Source organism: Phoxinus phoxinus (assembly GCF_949152265.1).
Source record: "Phoxinus phoxinus genome assembly, chromosome: 12".
Classification (NCBI taxonomy): domain Eukaryota; kingdom Metazoa; phylum Chordata; class Actinopteri; order Cypriniformes; family Leuciscidae; genus Phoxinus; species Phoxinus phoxinus.
Window position 1 is genome coordinate 24,970,762 of NC_136887.1, and position 24,620 is coordinate 24,995,381.

The following is a 24,620-nucleotide window of genomic DNA, read 5'->3' on the forward strand; positions in this document are numbered from 1 at the left end:
AAAAAAAACTTGCTTTGTGTACTATGCTAGACTAAACTGGGACGTGTCACTGCACCTGTTGCTCCTATTGTTCTCTTAATTGGTAAGTCACTTTGGATAAAATGTAATTGTATAAAATTAGTTCTATTAGAGTATAAAGGTATTCAGCAATGGCCTTTTAATGTGGATATTTTTACATGTTCTAAATTATTTACTAAGCTTGTATTTCCTATCATTCACATATTTTGATGTTCAGTGTTTGTTTAATGACTAATACTGTAAATGTGCAGGTATTCTGTACTTATACATTTAGTTATTCAAAAAAGTTTTGGATTGTAAATGGGATTGAAAAAATAAAAATGAAAACTACCATAAATATACAAACTTTGTATTTTAATTTATGTACTTATTGCATTTTTATACATAACTTCATAGTTATTTTACACAGAAAAACTATATATTAAAAGAAAATTACTGTAGATTAAGACAGCATTATCATAAAAAAACTTTATAAAACCCTAAATTTACAGATTAACCTGAAAGTTAAATGTTTTTTTTAATGTTATTTGACATAATATATACGTTTTTCCACGGTTAATTAAACCATTATCAACAGTAATATACTGTCATTTAATTAATTTTGACCGTAAAGTCAATTCTGTATTTTTACGGTTTTTGCCTGTAATTTTGTGAAATGGTTATTTGCTGTAATTTAACGGAATCCGTCTGGAAACTTTGCTGCCAGAGATTTACCGTTTTTTTACGGGATTTTTTTTTACAGTGCATTAGACATGACAAAATACCTCCATAGCGGTAAAGAGTATTTTCAATTGGTACCGTGGCATAAGACTTGCTAAGCAAGTGTTCAAAATGATCACGATAAAACAGATCCTCGTGCACATTCGACCCAGGGACTGGTTTATAGCGGTGGATCTGAAAGCCACATATAGCCTACTTTCACATTCAGATACCCACTTTATCACAGGCGCTTCCCGATATCCATGTTCGAAGGTGTCACGCTCGATTCACGAAAAGTACGAACGCAGTGCTTTCATCTTTGAGACTCAGTGACCTAGACGACTAATGCATTTATAGCACAACCTTCTGTGTTCTGCATCTTTTCAGTGTGCGGGGGCTTCAGGTGTCTCCCCTATTATTGTGCTTGTGCACTTCGCTCATCCCGCAGATTTATTCCGGACGCTGTGATTGTTGGTATAACCCGCTTGTAACAGCTGGTCTGATGTTGTATGCATCAGTACACTAGTTGCTTCATTATGTTATTTGCACATATATGCCCTTGTTGCTTCATTATTATCACTCCCTGGGTCTGCGCAGTAGCAATCTCGGGACCTGACCTGCGCAGTAGTGACCAGGAAGTAGAGCCGCAAAATCAACGCCCCGCCCTCACTCCCGGCACTTTTCAAGGGGCCTATGTCTGCTCTGTTCTGCTCCAATTTTGATGTCTGTTGATTGCAGTACGACAAGAGGCTTGTTAAATTAAAGTAAATACTCTCTCGTCAGTCCTCCGAAGATCCCGAAAAAAGTTTGTTGGTGCTTCAGTGACTACTTCGCTCAGAGAACCTGTGCTGTCAATCATGACGTTACACCACCGTTTTTATAGCATCACGTAACTAACTAAAAACAAACTAATTTCAAGACGTTTTTTTAACCACTGAATTTGTGGAAGCGAATTTGTAAAGCGAAATAAAATGGACCGAAAATTGCCTGTCGAATATTATAGGTTGTATTTTTATACAGAATCAATATTTCGGAAGTAAAGTATGAAAGGTAAATATGGATTATTGAATTTTTAATTATGAAAATGTGTGTGAAATATTTTAAATTGAAATATTCATAGCATAAATATACAATCATCTTGAATTTAAGCCCGGAAAATAAAATGCTAAATAAAACAACAAAATACAGCTTTAACAAAGATGAAACTATATTTAATTTCTACAGTGAACAAATAGTGTTATTTTACATTTAGGCTTAATTATTCATTTCTGTACCTGAAGGCTACTGTTAGACTTTGTAACTTTGTTATTTAGTATTGATCTCTGCTTGTAATTTGTGCATTTGTTCTTATTTTATTACTGACTGTTCACTTGTTTTAAATCATGTGTGAGTTTTATCAGTTAAGCTAGTAGTTTTTGATGTAGTGCTATCAAAGAACTTCAAGTGAGGTTTTTTTTTTTTGCTGATCCGAAAAATGATCCGATCCGTGGCTCAAAAACCGTAAATGATCCGAACCGTGAATTGTGTGATCCGTTCCACCACTAAAACAGACCATTGATCACCATTCACTGGAATTTTCATAAATGGTTACCCTCTGTCTTGCTCATATTTCATGCACAGCTTTAAGTACGTGAATTAATGACATGTATTGTCAAATCAGTCAAAGTCAGAGGACGTTTCTGGCAACATTCGGAACTGTACAGTAAGAAATCATGTAATCACATGCTGTGTATGGCATTGCACAGGTATACAAATGTTATCTCTCTTACCCAGCTGGCACACTGTCATCCACATCAGTATCTTCTAGCATTCTATTGTGCATTTCTTATTACACCACAAACATAATGCATTGAAATTTGTAGTAAAATGAGGTGGCTACTGGCTAGGTTGCTCCTGAAACCATTCAGAACAAGATCAAAAAGCATTATGTCAGTAGCCTGGATGACAATCACCTGGCGTCTACTGTGGTTAATTCAAACAGGGAAATACCACTTTTTTATATTGAAAACAATAACCAGGACTATAATAGACTACATTAGAAAGTAGCTACTATATGTTCATGTATGTTATAGAACAGTAAATTCAGAAGAAATTTGTACCCCATTCCCATCAAAACAGTGAAAACCTTCCTCCTACCCAAAGTAATTGTGATTACATAAAGCCAGTGGCTTTAAATGCATGTCTGTTTCTCTGCTGAAGTAATCCTATATCTCTCACAAATAACTGACAGCACCAGAATCTGTGCGCAGAGATCTCCTGCTAGGCTCTGAAATACTCTAAAAGCTTTCTCATCTCGTTAGACGTCTGTAATGCATTCATTTATAGCCTGTTTCACTTTGCGCGCCTCTTTACAAGCTCACTCTTACGGAAAATTTAAAGCCTTTTCACTGCACTGATTATTCATAAACACATCTAGCCGACTGTAGATAAATGTTGTCTGTTTTATTTCCATGGAGGAAAGAACGTTCATTTGCATCTCATCAATCTCTCTCTATTTCCTCATGTATAAGGAGACATTGGCAGGGGTACGAATTCCCAAGAAAGTCACAGATGGATTGGACCGTAGACAAGGCAGACGTATTGAGGTTGAAAGTTGTAATCGTTTTATGGTCAAAATGCAGTCACAGTCACCTTGGAGAGATTGAAACGAAACTAGTTTTATATGCAGTTCAGTTTATACTAACAACGTCAGTGGAACCTAATTTTTTACATCAAATTTGATCAGTCAGATATATAGAGCACATCCTGAGCCAGTTACTCTTAATCCATTTGGGAAATGGATTCAATCAAACAGTTGAGTTTATTCACAGTTTACAGCCTTGAATTCTGACTGACCTTATGTGGGCGATTGGAGCAAGTTTTTAAAAGGTTACTTGTATGTTATACTGGGGACCGAATATGACTGGAGAATTACAACAGCAAGTGAAAGCAAAGGAAGTATGTTTATATCACAGCAGCTCTTGAGACCCTCAGTCAGTCAACAGGTCTCCCTACACACAACCAAAAGGGCTACAGACCTTGGGAAGGAAGCACAGATATGAACAAAGTGGTCTGGCAAGCAAACGGTAATAAGATCAATATCTAGCAGTGGCTAGTGGACACATAAAAAGTGCTATAGGCCTCTATTTTGATTTAGTACAATGGCCTGGGTCCAAAATACAACTAAAGGTGAAAGGATTTCTGAGGATCAGGACTGAAAAAAAGAGAGCCATTGGCTTCTAAACAGAAACATATAGGAGCCTTACAAAAAAACCTGACACCTTTCTGACCCCAAACTTTTAAACGGTAGTGCACAGTACAACTATAATTGTTATATAAATGTATGTAATAAATAAAAACATATATAGGCCTGCATAGACAGAGCTTAGATTAAGCCAGGATTAGGCCTTAGTTCAATTGGGATATTTAAGTAGCTTTAATAAATGTGCCTTATTAGAAAATTATTATTTACTGGTGTGCATCTTGAGACCAAACAATGGCACTGACATATTTTAAGATATGTCAGTGCAAGTTGCTTTCAGTTAAAACAGATCAAACATGCATTAAGTCTAGTCTGTGAAACCAGGGGATAAAGTTATAAATGTTTTATTTTATTTGAACAAAACTTTGTATTTAATTACACATAACCATGGCCAGTGAGTAAATAGACCCAGTAACGTATATGCACTATTTCTGTGGTTCACTTAATTTGTGAATACAGCAATGTATATGAACAACTTACTGACTGACCATCTCATTAAATAGAACCAGTTCATAGAATTAGACATTATGACTCGCACTGTGTTCGTTGAGTGCAGTGAGTGCTCATCGAAAAGGCAAATGGAAACACAAAAAGGCGTTCCAGACTGACTAAATGTTAAATGACAAAAGTAAAAAAAAATTGTCGCATTTGTGACCACTTCAGAAGTAGCCAGGAGCCCTGAAATTTGTGTGTATCATATTGGCAAACTGCTTCACAGCGACAACTTTCACAAAGTTACTGAACTCCATTCTTGATGGAACGGAACTGTAAGTGTTCCTGATCATTGAGTTTGGTTAATTTAGTTTGGTCATAGCTTCTGGTAGAATGGATGAGTGAAAAAGCAAGGTGTTAACTTTCCCACAGGCTTCCCTTAGGCCTCACTGCTCAAGCTGAAAACACAGCCTTACATTCAGCACACACACAGAGAAAGAGAGATTAAAGGAAGTTTGGAAACATGCCTGGGGCTTCCTTTATATAGGGAGATTTCACTGTTCTGGGGGAGAGGATGGGTTTGATCCCTCACTTATTTCTCCCTCTCATTTTTGAATGATTCTACAGAAAGACTACCACTTAACCTCCTCGCTTCTTCCCTGAAGCCAGCCTAAAGTACACAATCCCTAACAGATGAAGGACAACTTAAAATATGGACTATATCTTCTGGCTTACTTTTCTTAAGAGGTTAGGAAGGCTTTGCTGCACCATACTTGTAAATACTCCATAACGAAGCTTGAACGGAAGGATAAATGGAGTTTAAAGAGAAAACTCACCCAATTGTTTTTTTATTCTGTCATTATTTAGGCTGTTATGCATCAAAATGACAAAAACACATACAAAAAGGTGATCCAAACCACATCTGCACAATATTCAAAGCCTTGTTAAATCATACAACTGGGTTTATAATCCCCTTCCCCACTGCCCCAAGTTAAAGTTGATAACAAGGCTGTGGTTTAAAGATTAACGATTTAAAGATGTAACTTTCTAATCTTAGTTAGTTTCCTTACTCTCATGCCAAACCGGTATGACTTTCTTTCTTCTGTAGAACAAACATTTTGAGAAATGTCTCAGTGGAAGTCATTGATAACCAGAACTCTTCTGTTACTAACATTCTGCAAAATATCTTATTTTGTGTTCAGAAGAACATGAGAGACACGGGTGTAAGTAATGACAGAACTTTCATTTTTGGGTGATCCATCCCATCAAAATACAGTTTGTTCCTCACACACATCCATATACACAGTGGAGTAAGACTTGTTTAGTCTGCAGTCTTTGTTAAGTGTGGTTGTTGTTGAATACTGTTAGAAATGCACAGCTTTCTTCTTACAAATAACAAATTGAAACTGGATACATGTTCTTATTTCCTCTGTTGACTCTTTTTGTCCCATGATGATATCTCCTCCCACCTCATCATATTATAGTTTATTGGACTGCGCAGGAGAGATGTTTCTTGGGAATATCGTTCTTGCTTTCCTCTTTCCAGCATGACAAACAAGAGCAAAGACCGACAGAGGGCATGTTTTTGGGGTCAGCAGTTTAAAATTGGTCTGTGAATGTACAAGATATATTTGTTTACTTTCATGGTGTTCTTTCACAGTTTATCTCTCACTCTCAACAACTATACTTTGTGTACGGCAGTGTATCACAACTTTTCTTTGAGCTGCGAGAAGACCTTGGGGCTTGGGTTCAGGACTCTCATGTGCCATAGATCTATACCACAGGCAAGAGGAGGCAAACTACAGTTAATTTTTATCTTTTGGAAAAAAAATAAAAATATTTAACACACACACACACACACACACACACACACACACACACACACACACACACACACACACACACACACACACACACACACACACACACACACACACACACACACACACACACACACACACACACACACACACACACACACACACACACACACACACACACACACACACACTTTTTTCTAAAGTGACATTATAATAGGAAATGTTTCTTCAGCATTAAAGGAAGGATCATGTGACACTAAAGACTCTGATTGCTGCTGAAAATTAATCTTTGTTATCAGTTTAAAGTATATTTTAATAAAAAATGGGCAATGAAATAATATATTCACAATATATCTGTATTTACTGTATTTTTGAATCTTGGTGAGCATAATAATTTTTTTCAGAAGACAATTACTGGTTTTATTCTGCAATTTACATTCATACATTTTGTATTGTTTTTTAACAACTTTAAAAGTTATTTGTTAAACATAAAAGGTTCTCATTAAGTTTTTATTTTTTAAAGAGTGAAACACTCACAAAAGTAAGTAACATTATATATAATTAATTACAAAAGTGAAGCCACAACTATTGTAATTTTTGCACAGTAATTATGATTCAAAAAGTGAGATATTTACAGTTTTTGTGAGATATTTCAGGTTATAAAATTCCACTATGGTGTAAAATTTGCAAATCATCACAAGTTGATGGATTCACAACACTGAATCTATTGAGTGTCAAGGCTGATCTGATGAAATGTTACATCAGCCTCCCACCGTCTTCATTCTTATTTACAGAACACTGTATCAGGCTTGACTGAAATTGCTTTGTCTGAAAACACACACACAAAACACACACACACCCTTTCTCTCTTGCTCTCTCTCACACACACACACACACACGAGTACAGTAGCTACAGTAACATGTGGTTTGTCCTACATTCAGCTTCATTACCTATATCAACAAAAAGATCACACAGTCAGTCCACAATCCCAGAAACAGGAGTTTGTTATCAGTCTGCTCACTTGCTAATCAGAACACGTCTATAACAAGTGCAGTGAAACAAGGGCCTTTGAAAGAACCAGAGAAAACAGCAAGTGTTTAAAGTGAGCGCCAGATGCCTTTGTATGATCTGCATGTCACGTGAGGAAATGTGAGAATCGGATACAACTGCTAAAGCATCATGAATCTGGGCTACACTAACCACAACATGAAACACCCTCTTTACTCACACAATACGTAGTAAATTACAGGATAAGATGAAAAAAGGAATACAAAGAGTAAATGAGAGAAAAGGGGAGTGTCTGAGACACTAAAAAGGCTAATGAGAGAGAGAAAAAGAGGAGGGAGAAGCCACTTTACATTGCATTTGTTTAGACTTGTCACAGCGTATCAGAAGTTTGCTTTACTTTGAGAACACCTTCTGCTCAGTCCTCTCATGTGCTACTGGCAAGGGGAGGCACACTACACTGTGAGTGAGAGAGTCAATGTGTGTGTGTTTGTGAGTGAGTCAACAAGATGTCCAGAAGGACTGTGTCAGTTCCCCATCCCAACGGGGATCCGACTCCAAGTAATTTTGGACAGAAAGACCCTCTCGAATCAAATGGAGACCCCCACGCCGGAGCCCCCGAGGAGAAGGTGGAACTGGGGAAGAAGGTGACCCTGCTCCGAGGAATCTCTATCATCATCGGGACGATCATTGGAGCGGGAATATTCATCTCTCCGAAGGGAATTCTGAAGAACTCTGGCAGTGTGGGAATGTCACTGGTGGTGTGGATGGCCTGTGGGATTCTCTCTCTTTTCGGTTAGTGTCACACATAACATAGCTGAACATACGCAAACATGAGTGTGTTAACATGTGCATATGCTCTCACACACGGGCTCACATTCACATTATCTTTTTCCACACTTAACAAACGACCTAAATATCTCACCCACTCACCTGGTACAAATCGACTTTCTTAGTCCCTGATATAATCAACAGTTGGATTTTAATTAGAATCTGAGGAACTACTGTACAGACGCTTTCTGAACTGTTTGTTTGCGGTTTTGAAATTGTGGCTTACCTAACAGCACCACTGATGTCAGTCATTCATTAGGACATACCACTTTACTCACTGAAAGGAAATGGGTGTTGTTAAAATGATTGATGACTCCATAATGAAAATTCTGTCATCATTTACTTTACTCTCATGACATTCCAAACAGGAGAAGTTTAGCAGGTTTCAGCTGTTCTCTTCCAAACAATGAAAGTTGATTGGGACAAGCGGGTGTCCAAAAATGTCAAAAAGGCATCATAAAATCAAGTTTCCTGATGCCATTTTATAGCTCTACGAGAGTATTTACTAAAGTCTTGACTTGAGATAATTCAGATAAACTTCTCCTTTTATATTCTACAGCAAGACAAATAAAGTCATACAGGTTTTAAAAGACACGAGGGTGAACATTGTAAATGATGGCAGAGTTCACATTTTTTGGGTGAACAGGTTGTGTTGTCTGTGCACTCTCACACCTGCTTACTGTCGTTTAATTTATTATAAGAGCACTGCTAGTTAAAAAAAGGAGAACTGGATGATTGTAATCAAATTAGAAAATTTGTTCTATTTGAAAATTTGGCACTGTGGACAAAGCTGCATTTGTTCAAATAGCAGATGGAAAGCATTGTCTTGCTCAAGTTGCTTATTGTCGACATTGCAAAATATGTTTGCCTAAGTTAGGCAACTCTGGGATAGATAAAAAAAAAAAAACACTACTCAGAATCATGAGCTGTGAGCTAGTAGAATATGCATTTCTATTACATCAAACTAAAAAGTATTCTTTAAATGAATCATGAAGTAGTTGGTAACAGTTTACAGTAAGGTTCAATTTGTTAACACAAGGATTCCCAAACATTTTCTGTTAGGCCTAAAATATTAACTTGAAATACCCCCTGAAATTTCAAGTTATTTCAATAATTTAAAGAGCCCCTGTGGTGAAAATCAACTTTTTAATGTTGTTTATATGTCTATGTGGTGTTTTTGCTTTAAGACCAACCATGTACAAATACACAAGTCAACACTATTGCTGAGTATTTTCTCCTAAAAAAAGAGAAAATAAAGTCTCAAAAACGCAGTTTGAAATCATGGATGTTTCTTACATCACAAACTACGCTGTAACCAATCACATCAACGTGTGGGTGGGTTTAGCATATCATTAACTATATGACCTAACTATGGAGTCTAAAGCCTATTTCACATGGGACGATTTTAAAATTGTCGGCAAAAAAAATTGTTTAAAGTTTTGGTCGTACATTGTGTGGTGCGCAACCACACGGCAAAATCAACACATCACACACGAAGCGATTTGACTCCCGAGCATTCCCAGGTCAGACGGGAAATCTCGCAAAATCCCTCGAGATCAAACGTGACTTCAGAGTAAACAATCATGGCGGACGAAGACGATGCAGTGGTGATAGTTTGTAGTTTGTTTTTAACTGAAAAAAAAAAAAATTATCCTCCATCTCCGACATCCACCTGACTTACTGGTGCGCCTGTTTTGATTTTGTTTCCCGGTGCTTCCTCGCCGCCTTGTCACCTCGCTTTCTGATTGGCTACACGCCACAGTCCACGCAGGCTGCGTGCTCGTTTGTCCCCGTTTGACCCGACGTCCTTCCGAGCAGACGAGAGCAGTCTTAACACGGCAGGAATATCTGATCAGATTATTTTACGATAATCGGAGCATCCTTAAGATTGTCGGTAGGGGTGAATCGGGGCTCAAATCGGCCTAATTATCTTGCCGTGTGAACCAGCCTAAAAGAGAAGCCAGGTTCTCCTGGTATATTTTTCTGTTGATATGAAAAATCATGTACATTTAGACTCCTACTTAATTTTAAGGGATACAATTATTGACTACAGGAGGACTTTAACATCACATATACATGTTCACAGGTCTTGGATGTTGGTTAATGGTTACGTGACTGACATGCAGATAAACAAAATATTTGATCTTTTGGTCACACTTTAAAATTCACACGCGATCACTAAACAGCGCAGCGAGAATCCCGAAGCATTCGAATTTGGCTCAGATGTCTCCAATACAAACGTCTATTTAAAAGCCAGATGAAACCAGCGCTGACAGCACTGTGTGTGTGTGTGTGCATTCTCAGCAACACTGAAACTGAAAACAGGAGAAACACTGTGCGAAAGCAATCCAGTTAGCATAATTTTCAATTCACAAACATTTACCATAGATTTACAGTAGTAACACTTCTGTAAACATGGTATTGTGGCAGAAACATGGGATATTCATATCGAATTTGATTGTATTATTAACACATGACATGTATTAAATATTAAAGGAGTAATGAAATAAAGGGCAAATTAAAGAAACAAATGGTTAAGAGTAGAGCTCTAACTCAGAAATAAACTCAAGTTACTGTCAAATGTGCATTTTCAAGAGACCAAACATGCAGGCTAATATTATTAATTTAAATGAAGAAATCCAGCCCCACGGGAGTGTCCACAACATCGAATCTGGCCCACTTTAAAAAAGATTTTTACACCCCTGGATTAAGGGATGTAGAATATGGTCATTCAGAATAATAAGGCATTATTATGTGCTTTATAAGTACTAAAAACAGCTAACATCCTAGTAATATGCATGCTAATAATACGCAATTAGTAAATAGTGAGCATTGGACTCTAAACTAAAGTTATACCCATTTTTTAAGTAAGTGTTTTATTTTAAACATACTTTCATGATTTAAAGGGCACCTATTATGCCCCTTTTCTCAAGATGTAAAATAAGTCTCTGATGTCCCCAGAGTGTGTATGTGAAGTTTTAGCTCAAAATACCCCACATAATTTTTTTTACAGCATGTTTAAATTGTCATTTTTTGGGGGCTGAGAAAAACGCACCGTTTTAGTGTGTCTCCTTTAAAAGTTAATGAGAAGCGGTTCCACGCACAGGGGGCGGAGCCTAACCAGCTCGCACACAGAGCCAGGACAATCTCATCTCACAGAAAGATGATAATATCAAAGCAGAAACTCACAGTAACGGTGTTTGAGTCGGACAATAATGCCCAGAGCTAGAGAATATCTGCTGAATAGAGATAGAACAGGTATGTTTATTTTAATTACGTTTATAACTTATATGCCATCTGCTCCACTATTAATACAAGCCTGCTGTAGTAGACCCCGTCTGAATGATGACCAAAATATACTGATGAGTTCAATTAAGTTTATTGTACATCACACAAAAGATGAAGAGTTAGTTTTACTGCAGAAAATCACTGTAAGAATAAACACAGTATATGAAGTGTGCATTAAGTCTTATCCATAAATTCTCTCTCTCTCTCTCTCTCTCTCTCTCTCTCTCTCTCCCTTTCATTATCATGGAACATAACGTTACACAGCGAAGTACACAAAACACTCGTTACAACTAACAGTAAACAAATATATACGCACCTTTTCAGTGGGTGCTTTATAAACTGGTAAACTGTATCTGTAAAACGACTCAATGAGCTCGAGCTGTCATAAAGTGCTCGCTCTCACTTTCATTTCTGCGTGATCAGTAACGTTAGTCCTGTCGCTCCGGAGACTGTAAGCTGGATCACGAGAGCAGTTGTACTGATTAATCCTCGAGTAACAACGAGAGTAAATGAAGACTGCTATGTTTATTCTAACATTCAAAAAACAAAACACCTCAATCGCTTTCGTAGACATTCTACAGCTGCTCCAGCGTCGAAACAATGGCGGACTGTGTCCAGCTCACTCAGGGCGGGTCTATGCTCAAATTGCAGTGTCAATCAACAGTCGTGGCCGGGGCTTGTGCAATTCTAAGTCACATTGCATTGATTCTGAGAACAGTCCGTTCTGACACAGTGCTTATGATTTATGGGGATTTAAAAAAAAAAAACACTGGTTGGATTTTTATCATTATAGGGTGGTTGTGTACATACACTGCCAACACACATTTATGTTCAAACACCATGTAAAAGTGAGTTTTGCATAATAGGTGCCCTTTAACTAATTGGCTTTTCATCAACTCAAGAACCCAAATGTTTCTCGAACTCCACTATAAGCTCCGATATAAACACTATTTCGAACAGTAAAGAAGTTCAGGTTTTACTGCTAGTCGGCAAGCAAGACTTTCAGGCTATGCGTGAAGAACCTGATCAGAGGGCCCCTCTAATGCCTAATGTGTGTGTCCGTGCACAATAGAGGCTGATATTGTCTTACGCCGCACTTTGATGGTGAGGAGAGCGTGGTCTGACACCGTGGAGGTTGATGGCTTTGTGTATGTGTCGAAGAAGAATTAGTTTGTGTATAAGAAGAGCATTGTTTGACAGTTTGTTTATTCATGTGTATGCCAGGAGTCATTTCACACTTGTCAGCTTTCTTTTGTGTGCTGCAGCCCACAGGCTTTGAGGAAAAGCTGAGCTGCCCATTAAAAAAGAAAACCTGTCCATTCATCCACAAATTCTCTCAGTTGAAATCTGCATTCTGAACTCTCCTGGTGGGCCTTGTATTTTAGAGCTCTCTTTACATTTACCTTTTGAAGCTCACAAGTCAAGGGCTGCGAGTGAAGCAGGGCTTTGATTTGAACAGAGTATTCATTAAAACGTAAAAATGCACAGAACTATAAAGAGCTTGTGCAACTGCACTCTCTGAGAGAGAACAGATGGTCTTAATAAACTGACTTAACCATGTGCAATTAGGGTTGCTTTGCAGGTGTTGTGTACATTTCTTGCCACCTTTCTGAATAGTTATAGCACTTGCACTCCACGACTTGCCTTTGTCCAGCCACTGTTACTCAATTTTGCTAAAGTATAAAGGTATTTGCCTAGTTCTTCCTTTTTGTCCTTTTCAGGTGCTCTATCATATGCTGAGCTGGGAACCTGTATTAAAAAGTCTGGTGGCCATTACACGTACATTCTGGAGGCATTTGGTCCGCAAGTGGCTTTTGTGCGATTGTGGGCTGACATGATTGCCATAAGGTCAGTAAATCCTTATTCATCCTCCGTCTTCATTGACAGGTCTCTGGGGCACTGCCAGAATAAACAAACAAAATCCCTTCAACGCCTCAAATAAACACAAGCAAATTCTGCCCGATGAAGGTTATCTCTCAATATTACTGCTGGGCTCCAGTAGGCATGGAATAAAAACCAGAGATAAAGCGCCTTATGACAATGAACAAGCCATTGTGGAGGCTCTCATGCAAAGGATCAAGGGCTGGATTCAGTCCAGGTTCATGTAACAATCACAACACCGCCAAGAGTAACATCTGTAGATGTAGTTTTAAAGCAAACAAGCTTTACGTGAAGGAGAGCACAAAACATGTGCATGTACAAGTGAACTGGTTCACTGATTATAACAGAACAATGCAAGAAAAGAGGTTCGATTACAATCATGATTTATCACATAAACTGTTCTACCTTACTTTGAAACAGTGTTTTATGAGATATTACATGATGCCCAGTACAGTACACTCAAGTACATGATGTCCAGTACAGTACACTTGAGTGATCAGAGTTAATTTTCTCATCTTGAAGACCTGCAGGTTTTGCTGTGACCGCTTTGGCATTTGGCCGCTATATTTTAGAGCCCATCTTCATGCCATGTGGAGTTCCTGAGGCTGCCGTTAAATTGGCCACAGCAATCGGACTCAGTAAGCTTTTTGGCTAAGTATTTAAACTGTTTGATTACAGTATATACCATCTTCATGGCCTGATTTATGTGTGCCATATTCATTTTGAGATATTTTATATTACTTTTTATCGCAGCCTTGGTAATGTATCTAAACAGCATGAGTGTAAGCTGGACTGCCAGAATCCAGATCTTCCTCACGTTCAGCAAGCTGCTCGCCTTCGCCATCATCATTGTTCCAGGATTATACCTACTCTTCAAAGGTATTTAGTTTATATTATGCTTCTGGCTTCTTGAATACGAGTTAAAATGCACAAAATGCAAATATATTTATGTATGTATATAAAAATGTAATATATATATATATATATGAGACGTGAGGAAAGGAAGCGAGGAAAGGAAGCGAGGAAAGGAAATGAGGAAGCACAAATTACAAATGAGGAGCACCCAAGATGTTCACTTCAGGCAGATTCATAGACCACAATGCACCACGAGTGTGACGTCACAGCAGATCGGGCTTAATTTACCCCCACACCACACAACTCAAGTGAATGATATTGCCATGGCATTATTTTGACATTTAACTGCCTTTAATACTTGTTGTAGCTTTGAGCTGACTGTTTTTTTTAACACAGTTATAGTTTATTGTATTATAATTTTTGTTTGTGTATTTTATTTTATATTTAATAGTATATATATAAAAAAATAACTGCCCAAGCATATATACAGGCCTAAATGGTGCATAAAACAAATTCATAAGGAAAAAAATGTAAAATAATATATCAGCTCCATAGCAGCTATATTCCAAGTGATCAAGGTCTTAGGGAGTTCCATTTAAAAACATTTCAAGGGTTCCACGTGTAGTGGGCACTCGTGCAACATAAGCATTGATGTACATCCGAGTGAACGAGACAGAGGAAAGTTAGCGAGGGAATCTCATAATTTTTTTTTTACTTAAACACAGCCCAGCTCTTCCTACTGACGTCACCTCAGGTTTCCCCACTGGAAGCTCTGAGGAGCAGTAAACAAACCTTGCTCCTAGGTAGGGGTGCGCCGGTTTTAGAATTGGTGATGACGGTTATGATGCGAGTCAAATGTGACGGTTTGTAACATAACCGTCGTCGGGGGGGGGGGGGGGGGGGGTCTGTTATAAGACAACTTAGTTTGAAAAAACGAGCAGACACTGATTAACTACTTGCTATACGTTTATTTATATAGGCCTACACACAGTAAACAAATCCTTAACAAAAACTAAATTTGCAATGAACATGCTTTGTTTTAAATAAATCACACACAGTAAAATACTTTAAGAAAAATAGGCTGCTTAAATTCTATAAGAGCCGCATAAAAATGATTGAGTAGCCAGGCCTAAATTACAAATCATAAAATCTAGGCTACATACCTTTATCAAAGAAAAACAAAACAGTCGAACAACGATTGTTGTGATAATACCCTAATTAAACGAACTAAATATAGGAAACAAAAAAAGTGCAATGGCATTTTAAATTCCTAATCTTTTTCGACTTCCAAGTTCCGTGACAGGAACACCAACATGTTCACTTTACTCGGTTTTAGTGACGATCTGACAGGGGTGGCTATGTTACCCGCGAGGCTAAACACTCGCTCTGATGCTGTGCTTGTAGCACAAATACACATGTATTTACGTGACAATTTTGCTAAGAGCGGATAGCGTGTTTCATTGTCTCTCCACCAGTGGATTAGCCGTAGTCAATTGGTTGTTCTTGGAGATAGCGGGTTAACTCCGTGTCAGCGCGCGCTCTGATCGGTAAGGGCAGAGATTTCAGACCTCCGTTTATTAAGGAGATCTCCGGCACCTCCTGTCACTATGGGGAATTAATAAAAAAAAATTATTCATTTGTGTAGTGTTCAATATTGTTAGATGTAGAGATACGCAGATGGGGAATTATTTCATCCGCAACCGCATAACAAAACTCATCCGCACCAACGTTTTTTGACCAAATTTCAAAGCCGCACCCGCCTAGAAAGGATGTAGCAAAGATATTTAATGCTAATGCATGAGGCAGGCATAGTTTCATTAATTTACGATGAGATGCGCTCTAGTTCACAATGCAATGCAAGTGAACCCGGCGCGCAGGCGCCATGTCACGGTTATTATATTGTCTGCTATAGGCTATTTGCTTTTTATTTATTAAATACATGCAATTGGTTGATGAAACATTTATTAAAATTAAGATACAATTTCTACAAAACGAAATTCGCTTTAAAGAAAGGCTTTCTACAATGCAAAACTTTGAAGTGGTAAAAATCATGTCTGACGATTTAAAAAACAAAACTTCATTAAGTGGTAAAAACCACGTCTCCCGATATATTGCGCTTATTATGATCCTATCTAAAAAATGAAAAAAAAAAAACTTTTTTTTTTTAAAATGTTTGTAAAAAACATTTTAATAACACGGTTTTGGCGGTTATAGAGTTCTAATGACGGTGTTTAACTATAACCGTCGGTCTCACGGTTATATACTAACCGTCACACCCCTAGCTCCTACTATCTTGAGTGAAAGTATAGCCTACTTCTCCGTGTGCACACTCCGAGTCCTGACCAGGTTAATTGACCCACACGGTGACATCATATCATTGACATGATGTGCAAATGAGTGGTAAGACCCAGATCATGCATTCTTTTTTTTTGTGTGCTGCCCCCGTCAAGATGCCACCATGGGCAGTAGCACACGTTGCCCATGCCTAAATCTGCCACTGACAATCATTCATTTTGATTAATAATAAAAATGAAGGATCCACTGAACAGAAATAGGTTTGGCTCAGGGAAAACTAAAATTACAGAGAACATCAGGCTGTCTAAGCTTATCACAATGCTAATCATTTACCACCGGTTACATCTGCAGGGGAGACCAAAAATTTTGAGAACGCATTTGAGGTCAACACAGTAGACTTATCAGGACTTCCTCTTGCCTTCTACTCAGGAATGTATGCCTATGCCGGCTGGTAAGCCCACCTTCTAATTCCACACAAATCCAATAATGCCGCATGCAGTGTTTGAATACATTTTTGGCCTCTTACAGGTTTTACTTAAATTTTGTGACTGAGGAGGTGGAGAATCCTGAGAGGTTGGTGATATAACAAATATGATTTCTCTATGGTTTGATGTTTAATTCAGCCGTTTCTAGCATGGCAAACCAAACGGCAGTGATAACTTAGGTGTTAATTTCCATTCCCCAGGACAGTGCCTCTTGCCATCTGCATATCCATGGTGATAGTAATGATCTGTTACACACTGATAAACGTGTCATATTACACCGTGATGTCAGCAGAAGAGCTGTTGGCCTCCAATGCCGTAGCTGTGGTGGGTCACTCCCTGTCTGCTTCTATCTCAAAACTTCTTCATTTATTAACAAATTCCAATTAAATTCAACAAATTCAATTAACACAATCCAGGATCCTATTGGTTTTTCGTGTAGCAGCAGTAACTGGAACATTTAAGAAAGAGAGCCAGAAAAGAAAAGGATACTAGTTTTATAAACGAGTTTAAGCAATTTGCAGTAGTGCCTGTAATAGTCAACACCTTCCTCCTCCCCAAAGTAAATGTGATTACATAAAGCCAGTGGCTCTAAATGCCTGTCTGTTTCTCAGCTGGAGTAATCATATATCTCTCACAAACAACTGACAGCACCAGAATACGTGCGCAGAGATCTCCTGCTAGGCTCTGAAATACTCTAAAAGCTTTCTCATCTCGTTAGACATCTGTAATGCGTTCATTTATAGCCTGTTACACTTTGCTTGTCCCCCTACAAGCTCACTCTTATAGAAAATATAAAGCCTTTTTACTTCACTGATTATTCATAAACACAGACAAGTCTAAAAATGGAAGATCAATGTTGTTTTCCTATTTGTTTCACAAAATTAGTTCATCTTTCTCACTTCCATCCACTTTTCATCTCTTCCCTCTCTATCCATCCATCTGCCCTCCCCAACAGACTTTTGCAGAGAAGCTGATGGGAGACTTCTCAGTAGCAGTTCCTGTTTTTGTAGCTCTGTCTTGCTTTGGGTCCATGAATGGAGGTCTATTTGCCATCTCAAGGTGTGCATCTCAGTTTTGAAAGTCTCAGATTACCTGATTTTTACAAGGGTCAAACATAGAGCAATAAAGGTTATAGAAAAACTAGGAAACAAGCTTAATTATTTTAGGAATATGACACAAATTCAAACGAATTAGCCACCAATTCACCAAAATGTAAAATACTTTAAAGGTTAGTTCACCCAAAAATGTATATTCTGTCATTAATTACTCACCCTTATGTCATTTCAAACCTGCAATACATTCATTAATCTTCAGAACACATATGAAGATATGAAATCTGAGAGTTTTCTGTCCCTCCATTGGGAGCAACACAATTTACACATTCTCCAGTGGTTTAACCTCAATTTTATGAAGTGAAGTGAGTGCTTTGTTTGCACAAATTAAAAAATACATAATTTACCGCTTTCTTTACAAAAATATTGACCTGGAATCCAGTAGGGGCAGCACCACAACGCATGCGTGTTGTGTTGACTCAAGACCGGAAGTTGTTCAGTGAAAGCGCTTTGGATAATATTATTTTGTAAATATAGGGGTAAATTATGTTTTTTTGCGCAAACAAAGCACTTGCGTCGCTTCATAAAATTGAGTTTAAACCACTGGAGTCACATAGCCTGGAAATCCAGACCCAAATCCAAAAGATTATGGGTCTGGCATTGAGTAATGAAAATCGTCCAACTTGAGGGGCGGCACCAAGCATGCATTTGAAAATCTCAAATTGGATAACACTACGACCAATCACAAACACTTAGCTACCAGCGGAGCTAACTGGTAGATTAGACTCTTGCCGTATCCGGTCAGCAAAACGTCCTTCTTGCAAAGGAACGACTCGAGCACCGTCTTCTGTTCCTCTTTTAGATAACAAGCCTAACTTGTTAATTGTAGCGACCAAAGCCGTTTCAAACAACTGGTGGTGTTCATCCATAGCCATCTTGCAATGTTTACCAATGACTTTGATGGTCTTACGGGTTTGGAACGACATGAGGGTTAATAATTAATGACAGAATTTTTGAGTGAACTAACCCTTTAAGAATTGCCATGAGAGGGTGTTGAAAATTACACCAAGTATATTAATTGTATATTATTTTGTCAAATTACTCAACAATTGTTGGTCACATAGGTAATTGTTTTAGGCTTTAACACATTCTCTTAGTCTTTAGTTTTAAATCCTTTCAAATCCAAAGTTTCAGAACATCGACTATTGTATGTCTTGGTTCGTATTTCTACAGTGGATGTTTTAAAACATTTTACATTTTGTTTCTTTTCCACAGAATGTTCTATGTCGCCTCTCGAGAAGGTCAGCTTCCTGAAGTTCTCTCTATGATTCACATACGCCGACACACGCCATTACCTGCTGTGATTGTCCTGGTGAGTCATAGACACACACATGTCCCACTCAACGGTCACCTGTACTGATACTCCTGTTCGGCTGAACAAGACCGTTTGCAACTATTTTGAAAGCTTCATAATAAAAACATTACTTATGAAACTGACTATTGTATACGTTTCTAAAAAAAAATACTTGAAAAAATAAAGATAAATAAATAATAATAATAATAATTGTATATATGTATACATATACACACACTGTATATTAAATATTCTAATTTCTAAAGTACTATTATATTATTAAAAACATACCAACTGACTAACTAACTGACATGCATAAACATTAACTCGTTAACATATAACTTTTAATTTACTATATCAGTAATTGTCTTGCCTACACGCCTTTCTAAAAGTGCTCGTCTTTCTTTCAGTATCCGATGACTCTACTGATCCTCTTCCTAGGGGACATCTACAGCCTGCTGAACTTCATGAGTTTCCTACGCTGGTTCTTTATCGGGGTGGCAGTGGTCGGCCTCATCTACATGCGATACACACGCCCTGATATGCCACGACCTTTTAAGGTGACCCTCTTTTCTGTTCTGGCAGCCTTTCTGTTCATTTCGAACGCATCTCTAATGTAAATTATTACTTAAATATCTAGCGGTTAAGAAAATACGTTAGATTTATTTCTAAGGTTAGCAGAGGTGAGGCAAGAGTTGGAAAGCTATTGAGATCTCAATTGTACACTGTCACTTTATGTTGTCCACTTAATCTAAAATTGCTCCAAAGGGCCTTTTTCTGGGATTGGTCAACTTGTTACTAAGTGCTGAATATACTGTGAAATAACCAGCAAAATCAGATTTTTTTTAATCCATGAGTAACCCCTCGAACAGTTTGGGTTGGGTATAAGCATGAAATTTAAATTCATGATATGGCCATGGATCCTTTTAGATAGGAAATTGAAGATTTCATAACGCTTACAGTGGTCAAAACGTGTTGTTTAAAGACTGTTTTTTTTATATTCCTTTCTTGCAGTGTGCAATATAGTTTGTGAATGTAAACGTTCTGCAAACTTCTAAAGTGCATCATAAATATATTGTCTCCCAAAAGAAATAATCGACTCAGAACCGCCTAAACGAGTAGTCTATAAATCCAATCCCACTGCGTCGGTTCTACGTCACTAGATTGTACGTTGTCCGCTTGCGAACAACTAATACCGCCCTGAAACATGACATTTGACTGACAACTGCTTCTCAAATCTCGTTCAACGCGGGATTCGTAAAACACTTGCTCTGGAAAGATGGGTCAGTACCCAGTTTATTGGACCAGCTTGCTCCTCAGAATCACAACCTGAATAATTATTTATGTAGCCTATATATTTTCTACCGGGTGTTCAAAATACGTCGTTTTGTGTTTTATATTTTATATTGTGTGAGTTTCCGGCTAACCGGCTAACTCATGTTATTACTGTCTTACTGAAATAGTTCTACAAAATAGCTGTGGGCCAACTATTACCTAAAACTGTATCTATTAATGCAGACTGACTGTCCATTTAGCTTCTGACAAGCGCTGTAAGCGGTAGACCAATCACAACAGACTGGGCCATCTGGCCAATCAGAGCAGGCTCATGGAAAAGAGGGATTTAGAGAGACTGATTCATCCGATGAGTTGTTTGAGAGTCATTGAAAAAATGTGGTGATGTAAAATGTATATTATGAGAAAATGGAAGTGTTTTTTTGACCTTTGATGCATGTAAACCTGTTGTAGGAGACATCCAAAACTAAATTAGGAACATTTAAAATAGCGTAATAGGGGCACTTTAAAGGAAATTAAAATTCACACTCAAGACGCTCCAAACCCATTTGATTGTTTTCTGCAAAACACTGTACAGGTCAAAATAAACAGGTGTACTCTTCAAAAGGGAACAAAAACACCATAACAATTATGAAACTGGCCTACTCACAATATTCCAAGTCTTCTAAGGTCCTATGATTTAAGGAACAGGCTTACATTTATACAATACAGTCTCAACTGAAAAACTCTTTGCTCTTTCCCAACTCTATAGAACACCATACTTTTAATATCTCTTATATCTCTGCATTTTTCTCTTTCACAGGTTCCTATTATAATCCCTGCAGTTTTCTCCTTCACCTGTTTCTTCATGGTCTTCCTTTCTCTATATTCGGATCCAATTAATACTGGGATTGGCTTTGTCATCTCTCTCACTGGCATCCCTGCATACTACATATTCATCTACACCGAAAGAAAACCCAAATGGTTCCAGAAATTCTCAGGTCAGAGGTTACAAAAAAGCAAATGGCAAAAGGCAACAGAGTAAAACTTCTGATTTTGCATGAAAGTCATTTTTTGTCTAGTTACACATGAATGATTATTATAATGACTTTTCCATGCCAATTTTTTATTCTATGACTGGTGTTAAACTCTTGGAAATATAAATTTTCTGGAAATGAATGAAAAGAACCTTATTATACACAAACAATGGAACATATGGCAATTTATTCCATATCATATCATCTAGAATATGCTAATATCATAAGACATATGCTAATAATTAGTGAAGTTGGCTTATTAATGTTTGTTTCCCTTGTGTTTTTCAGACTCTGTGAACAGATCACTACAGATCATCCTACAGGTGGTTCCTGCAGAGCACTGACCTTTATCCTTCTTTTCTCTTTGCATGTATGTGTTGCTGTGTCTGTACAGTATAGTAGTTCTCAACTGGTGATGGGTCACGACCAAAGTCTGTTCTGATTGACAGCAGAGAGAAAACAATACTAAATCCAAATAATAGAATCAACTGAAGCAAAGCCAGTTGAGACCCATTTCTGTCATACATCCAAAAAAGAGCAAAAACAATCTCTGAAATGTCTCTGCCTCAGTCCACCCGAGAAAAAGATGCAACACTGTCATTTCAACATGTTCATCTTCCAATGCTGTGAAGAACCTGACATGACTGACATAAAGTTCATGCATATCACCTGAGGAGTTTTAGAACCGTGGCCACTTATTTAATTTGCACTGCTATATCTTTGTACACGTCAATGTCACGAACGCCATAAGTGATTCCACTCCATGAGGGGTGACTCAAGAATGGGCTCAGACAGGGATTTGGACATAATGTTACACTCTCCACAATGGCTGAGGTATTTGAAATTATATTATACTGACATGACTGTACATGTAAACACTGAATAATGGCCATCTTGTAGGGTCTTGTCTGACCAACAGGTTATTAAGGACATATCACATACACTACAGTGATATTTCTGTATTACACTACACTGGATAAATCTGGTATTTTTATTGCCTTTAATGCTGTTTTATTGTATCATGCAGGAGAACTCCACAGTGCACTAATTTATGTTGATTATTGCTCCAGAATTGCCTTTAAACCATTTGACAACTTAAATACCCAATTCAGCTTGATAAATTATTGTAGCCTATTTATAATCAGTTTTATTCCCAAAGGAATTGCCAGTAAAGTAATGATTTTGCACATTAACATTATGTTTGAAAACTGAATCACACACATATATTCTAGTAGGACACCTGCCTACTTGATTATGTCTGCGTTTAATTAAATCAGTATTATGTTGTACTGTTAATGACTGTTTTAGATAATTCTACATTGACTGGTATATTTTTGTATGCATATTTTGTAAAATTAACTGCTACAGATGAGACAACTTTTGAAAAGCTACGAGCAAACTTTGTTTCACCAATTCTACCACATTAAATAAATCTATTTCCCTTTAGGCTACCTCTGCTATTTTTTCAGAAAATGTTTCTATATATATATATATATATCATGTTATATATATATATATATATATATACACGCACACACATACATGCATACATACCACTATGTGTATGTGCGTGCAAAATTAATTCTGCATATTCGCAACAGAGTTTAGGTGTAAAACTGCTCAATACATTGACATTGCAATTATAGATTAATTATAGATTACTCTTCACTAAGCCTATGAAAGTCAAAATGTGGCATGAGCAGTTCTTCCCTACAAGAATTACAATCTAATCCCATTCAAAACTCAGAAAGTGGTAATCTGGACCCTGCGGTGTCCTGACATCACCTGACAGTGGTAAGAACGTATTGGTGAACAGTGGGGCGTAGATTGGACATGACAGGAAATATAATGTTGAAAGCAGAAAATGTGTTCTTTTCACACTGTGAGGATTTTGATCAATGAACAGGTTTCACTTCAGAAAGTCTGCTGTTGTAGAAAGAGACCAGTCAATGAAATAACAGTAGACATGTAAAACCCAACTCACATTGTTTGTGTGTGGGTAGATTGTTGGCATTGGAAGGGATCTAGGAGCAGAATGATTGATACATTCCACTAGAATGATTGTATTACTCCTCTAATACCTCAACCACTTACAGAGCCATCCTAAGAAGATGAGAATATAGTAAGAAAGAAAACAGAGATGGCTGAGGAAGAAAACATTACTTCACCCACAAAATCGTATCAATGTGAGTTCTTGTGTGTTATAGTCAGCACCAGTTTGTGTGTGTGTGTGTGTGTGTTGGCAGCACAAGGGGTCCCATATCGCAGGCAACAAAGCTCAAATGACTTTGTGAATAAGTTGAAGCTGGTGAACCAGGATCGAGTGCCAAGATCATGGCACTGGCCCAAAACACTAACACACACACGCAAACACGCTCAAGTGAACATATCCCTGCCATTGTTGGACAACTGCCCAGTACAACGTCAAGAGAAGACCAGCTCTAGGGATGGGCATAATGCCATTAAAACGAGGATGCGCATGTCTGCATAAACCAGTTCATTCACACAGTCTGAAGTTGGAGGTATATGCAGCTCGGTTAGTAGAGTTATAGTTTAAAATATACACTTTGTATTGGATTTTAAGAGCAGGGAACCCTACAATCTTCACTGGAACTGAGAGGGAGGTCAATAAGATCAATAAAAGGGACAAAAAGGGATGATTTGAAGGAATCAGAAGGGCAAGTACACGTGCAGAATGATGGAACGTGGAGATGGAGTGTGTGTACTGGATCAAACAAATCTGGACCGGACAATAGAGACACATGCATGGACTGAAACTATGGTGGTGACAAAAAAAAAAACGTTCCTTCTATTTTTTTTGTTGTTGCAGATGTTTTAATATATTTTTTAAAACATTAACTATTTTCATCTGTCGACACACATATACATAAACAAACAAGAGTGTGTAGATACACACGCACACACATATTTGTTTATTTATATTATTTCTGAATATATATCCCCCATTCATTAACAAGCACATTCATCCCAAGAGTGCAAATTATTTTAGATTATAATGTCACCTTTTCAACCATTTTCCTGCTGTCTTTCTTC

General features: G+C 37.7%; 1 protein-coding gene and 1 long non-coding RNA gene across 5 annotated transcripts in view; one reads left to right on the top strand and one right to left on the bottom strand.

Moving 5' to 3' along the window:
* The window catches only part of LOC307008142, an 82,457-nt gene that overhangs the window by 34,766 nt on the left and 23,071 nt on the right, over nt 1-24,620 (bottom strand). The window lies entirely within an intron of this gene.
* Nucleotides 7,592-23,016, top strand: slc7a11 (solute carrier family 7 member 11). Of its 2 annotated transcripts, none has more exons than XR_013799774.1 (12): nt 7,592-8,011; nt 13,057-13,183; nt 13,739-13,854; nt 13,970-14,095; nt 16,718-16,817; nt 16,895-16,939; nt 17,052-17,175; nt 17,807-17,910; nt 19,179-19,275; nt 19,712-19,817; nt 21,353-21,530; nt 21,855-23,006. XR_013799774.1 is itself a non-coding variant. In XM_079630889.1 (12 exons), the coding sequence occupies exons 1-12, from the start codon at nt 7,726-7,728 to the stop codon at nt 21,908-21,910; spliced, it is 1,509 nt and encodes a 502-aa protein (XP_079487015.1). In that variant the 5' UTR covers nt 7,592-7,725; the 3' UTR covers nt 21,911-23,016. The 2 variants fall into 2 exon arrangements, 1 of the variants encoding a protein (XP_079487015.1); XM_079630889.1 differs by having other exon boundaries at nt 19,668-19,817; nt 21,855-23,016.

What these genes read in the sequence shown, in the direction of transcription:
- slc7a11 (XM_079630889.1), top strand. Translation starts at nt 7,726, where the DNA reads ATGTCCAGAAGGACTGTGTCAGTTCCCCATCCCAACGGGGATCCGACT. An exon ending in GAGGTGGAGAATCCTGAGAG is followed by an intron (nt 16,940 to 17,051) that starts GTTGGTGATATA and finishes TCCATTCCCCAG; the next exon opens with GACAGTGCCTCTTGCCATCT. An exon ending in CCTCCAATGCCGTAGCTGTG is followed by an intron (nt 17,176 to 17,806) that starts GTGGGTCACTCC and finishes CCTCCCCAACAG; the next exon opens with ACTTTTGCAGAGAAGCTGAT.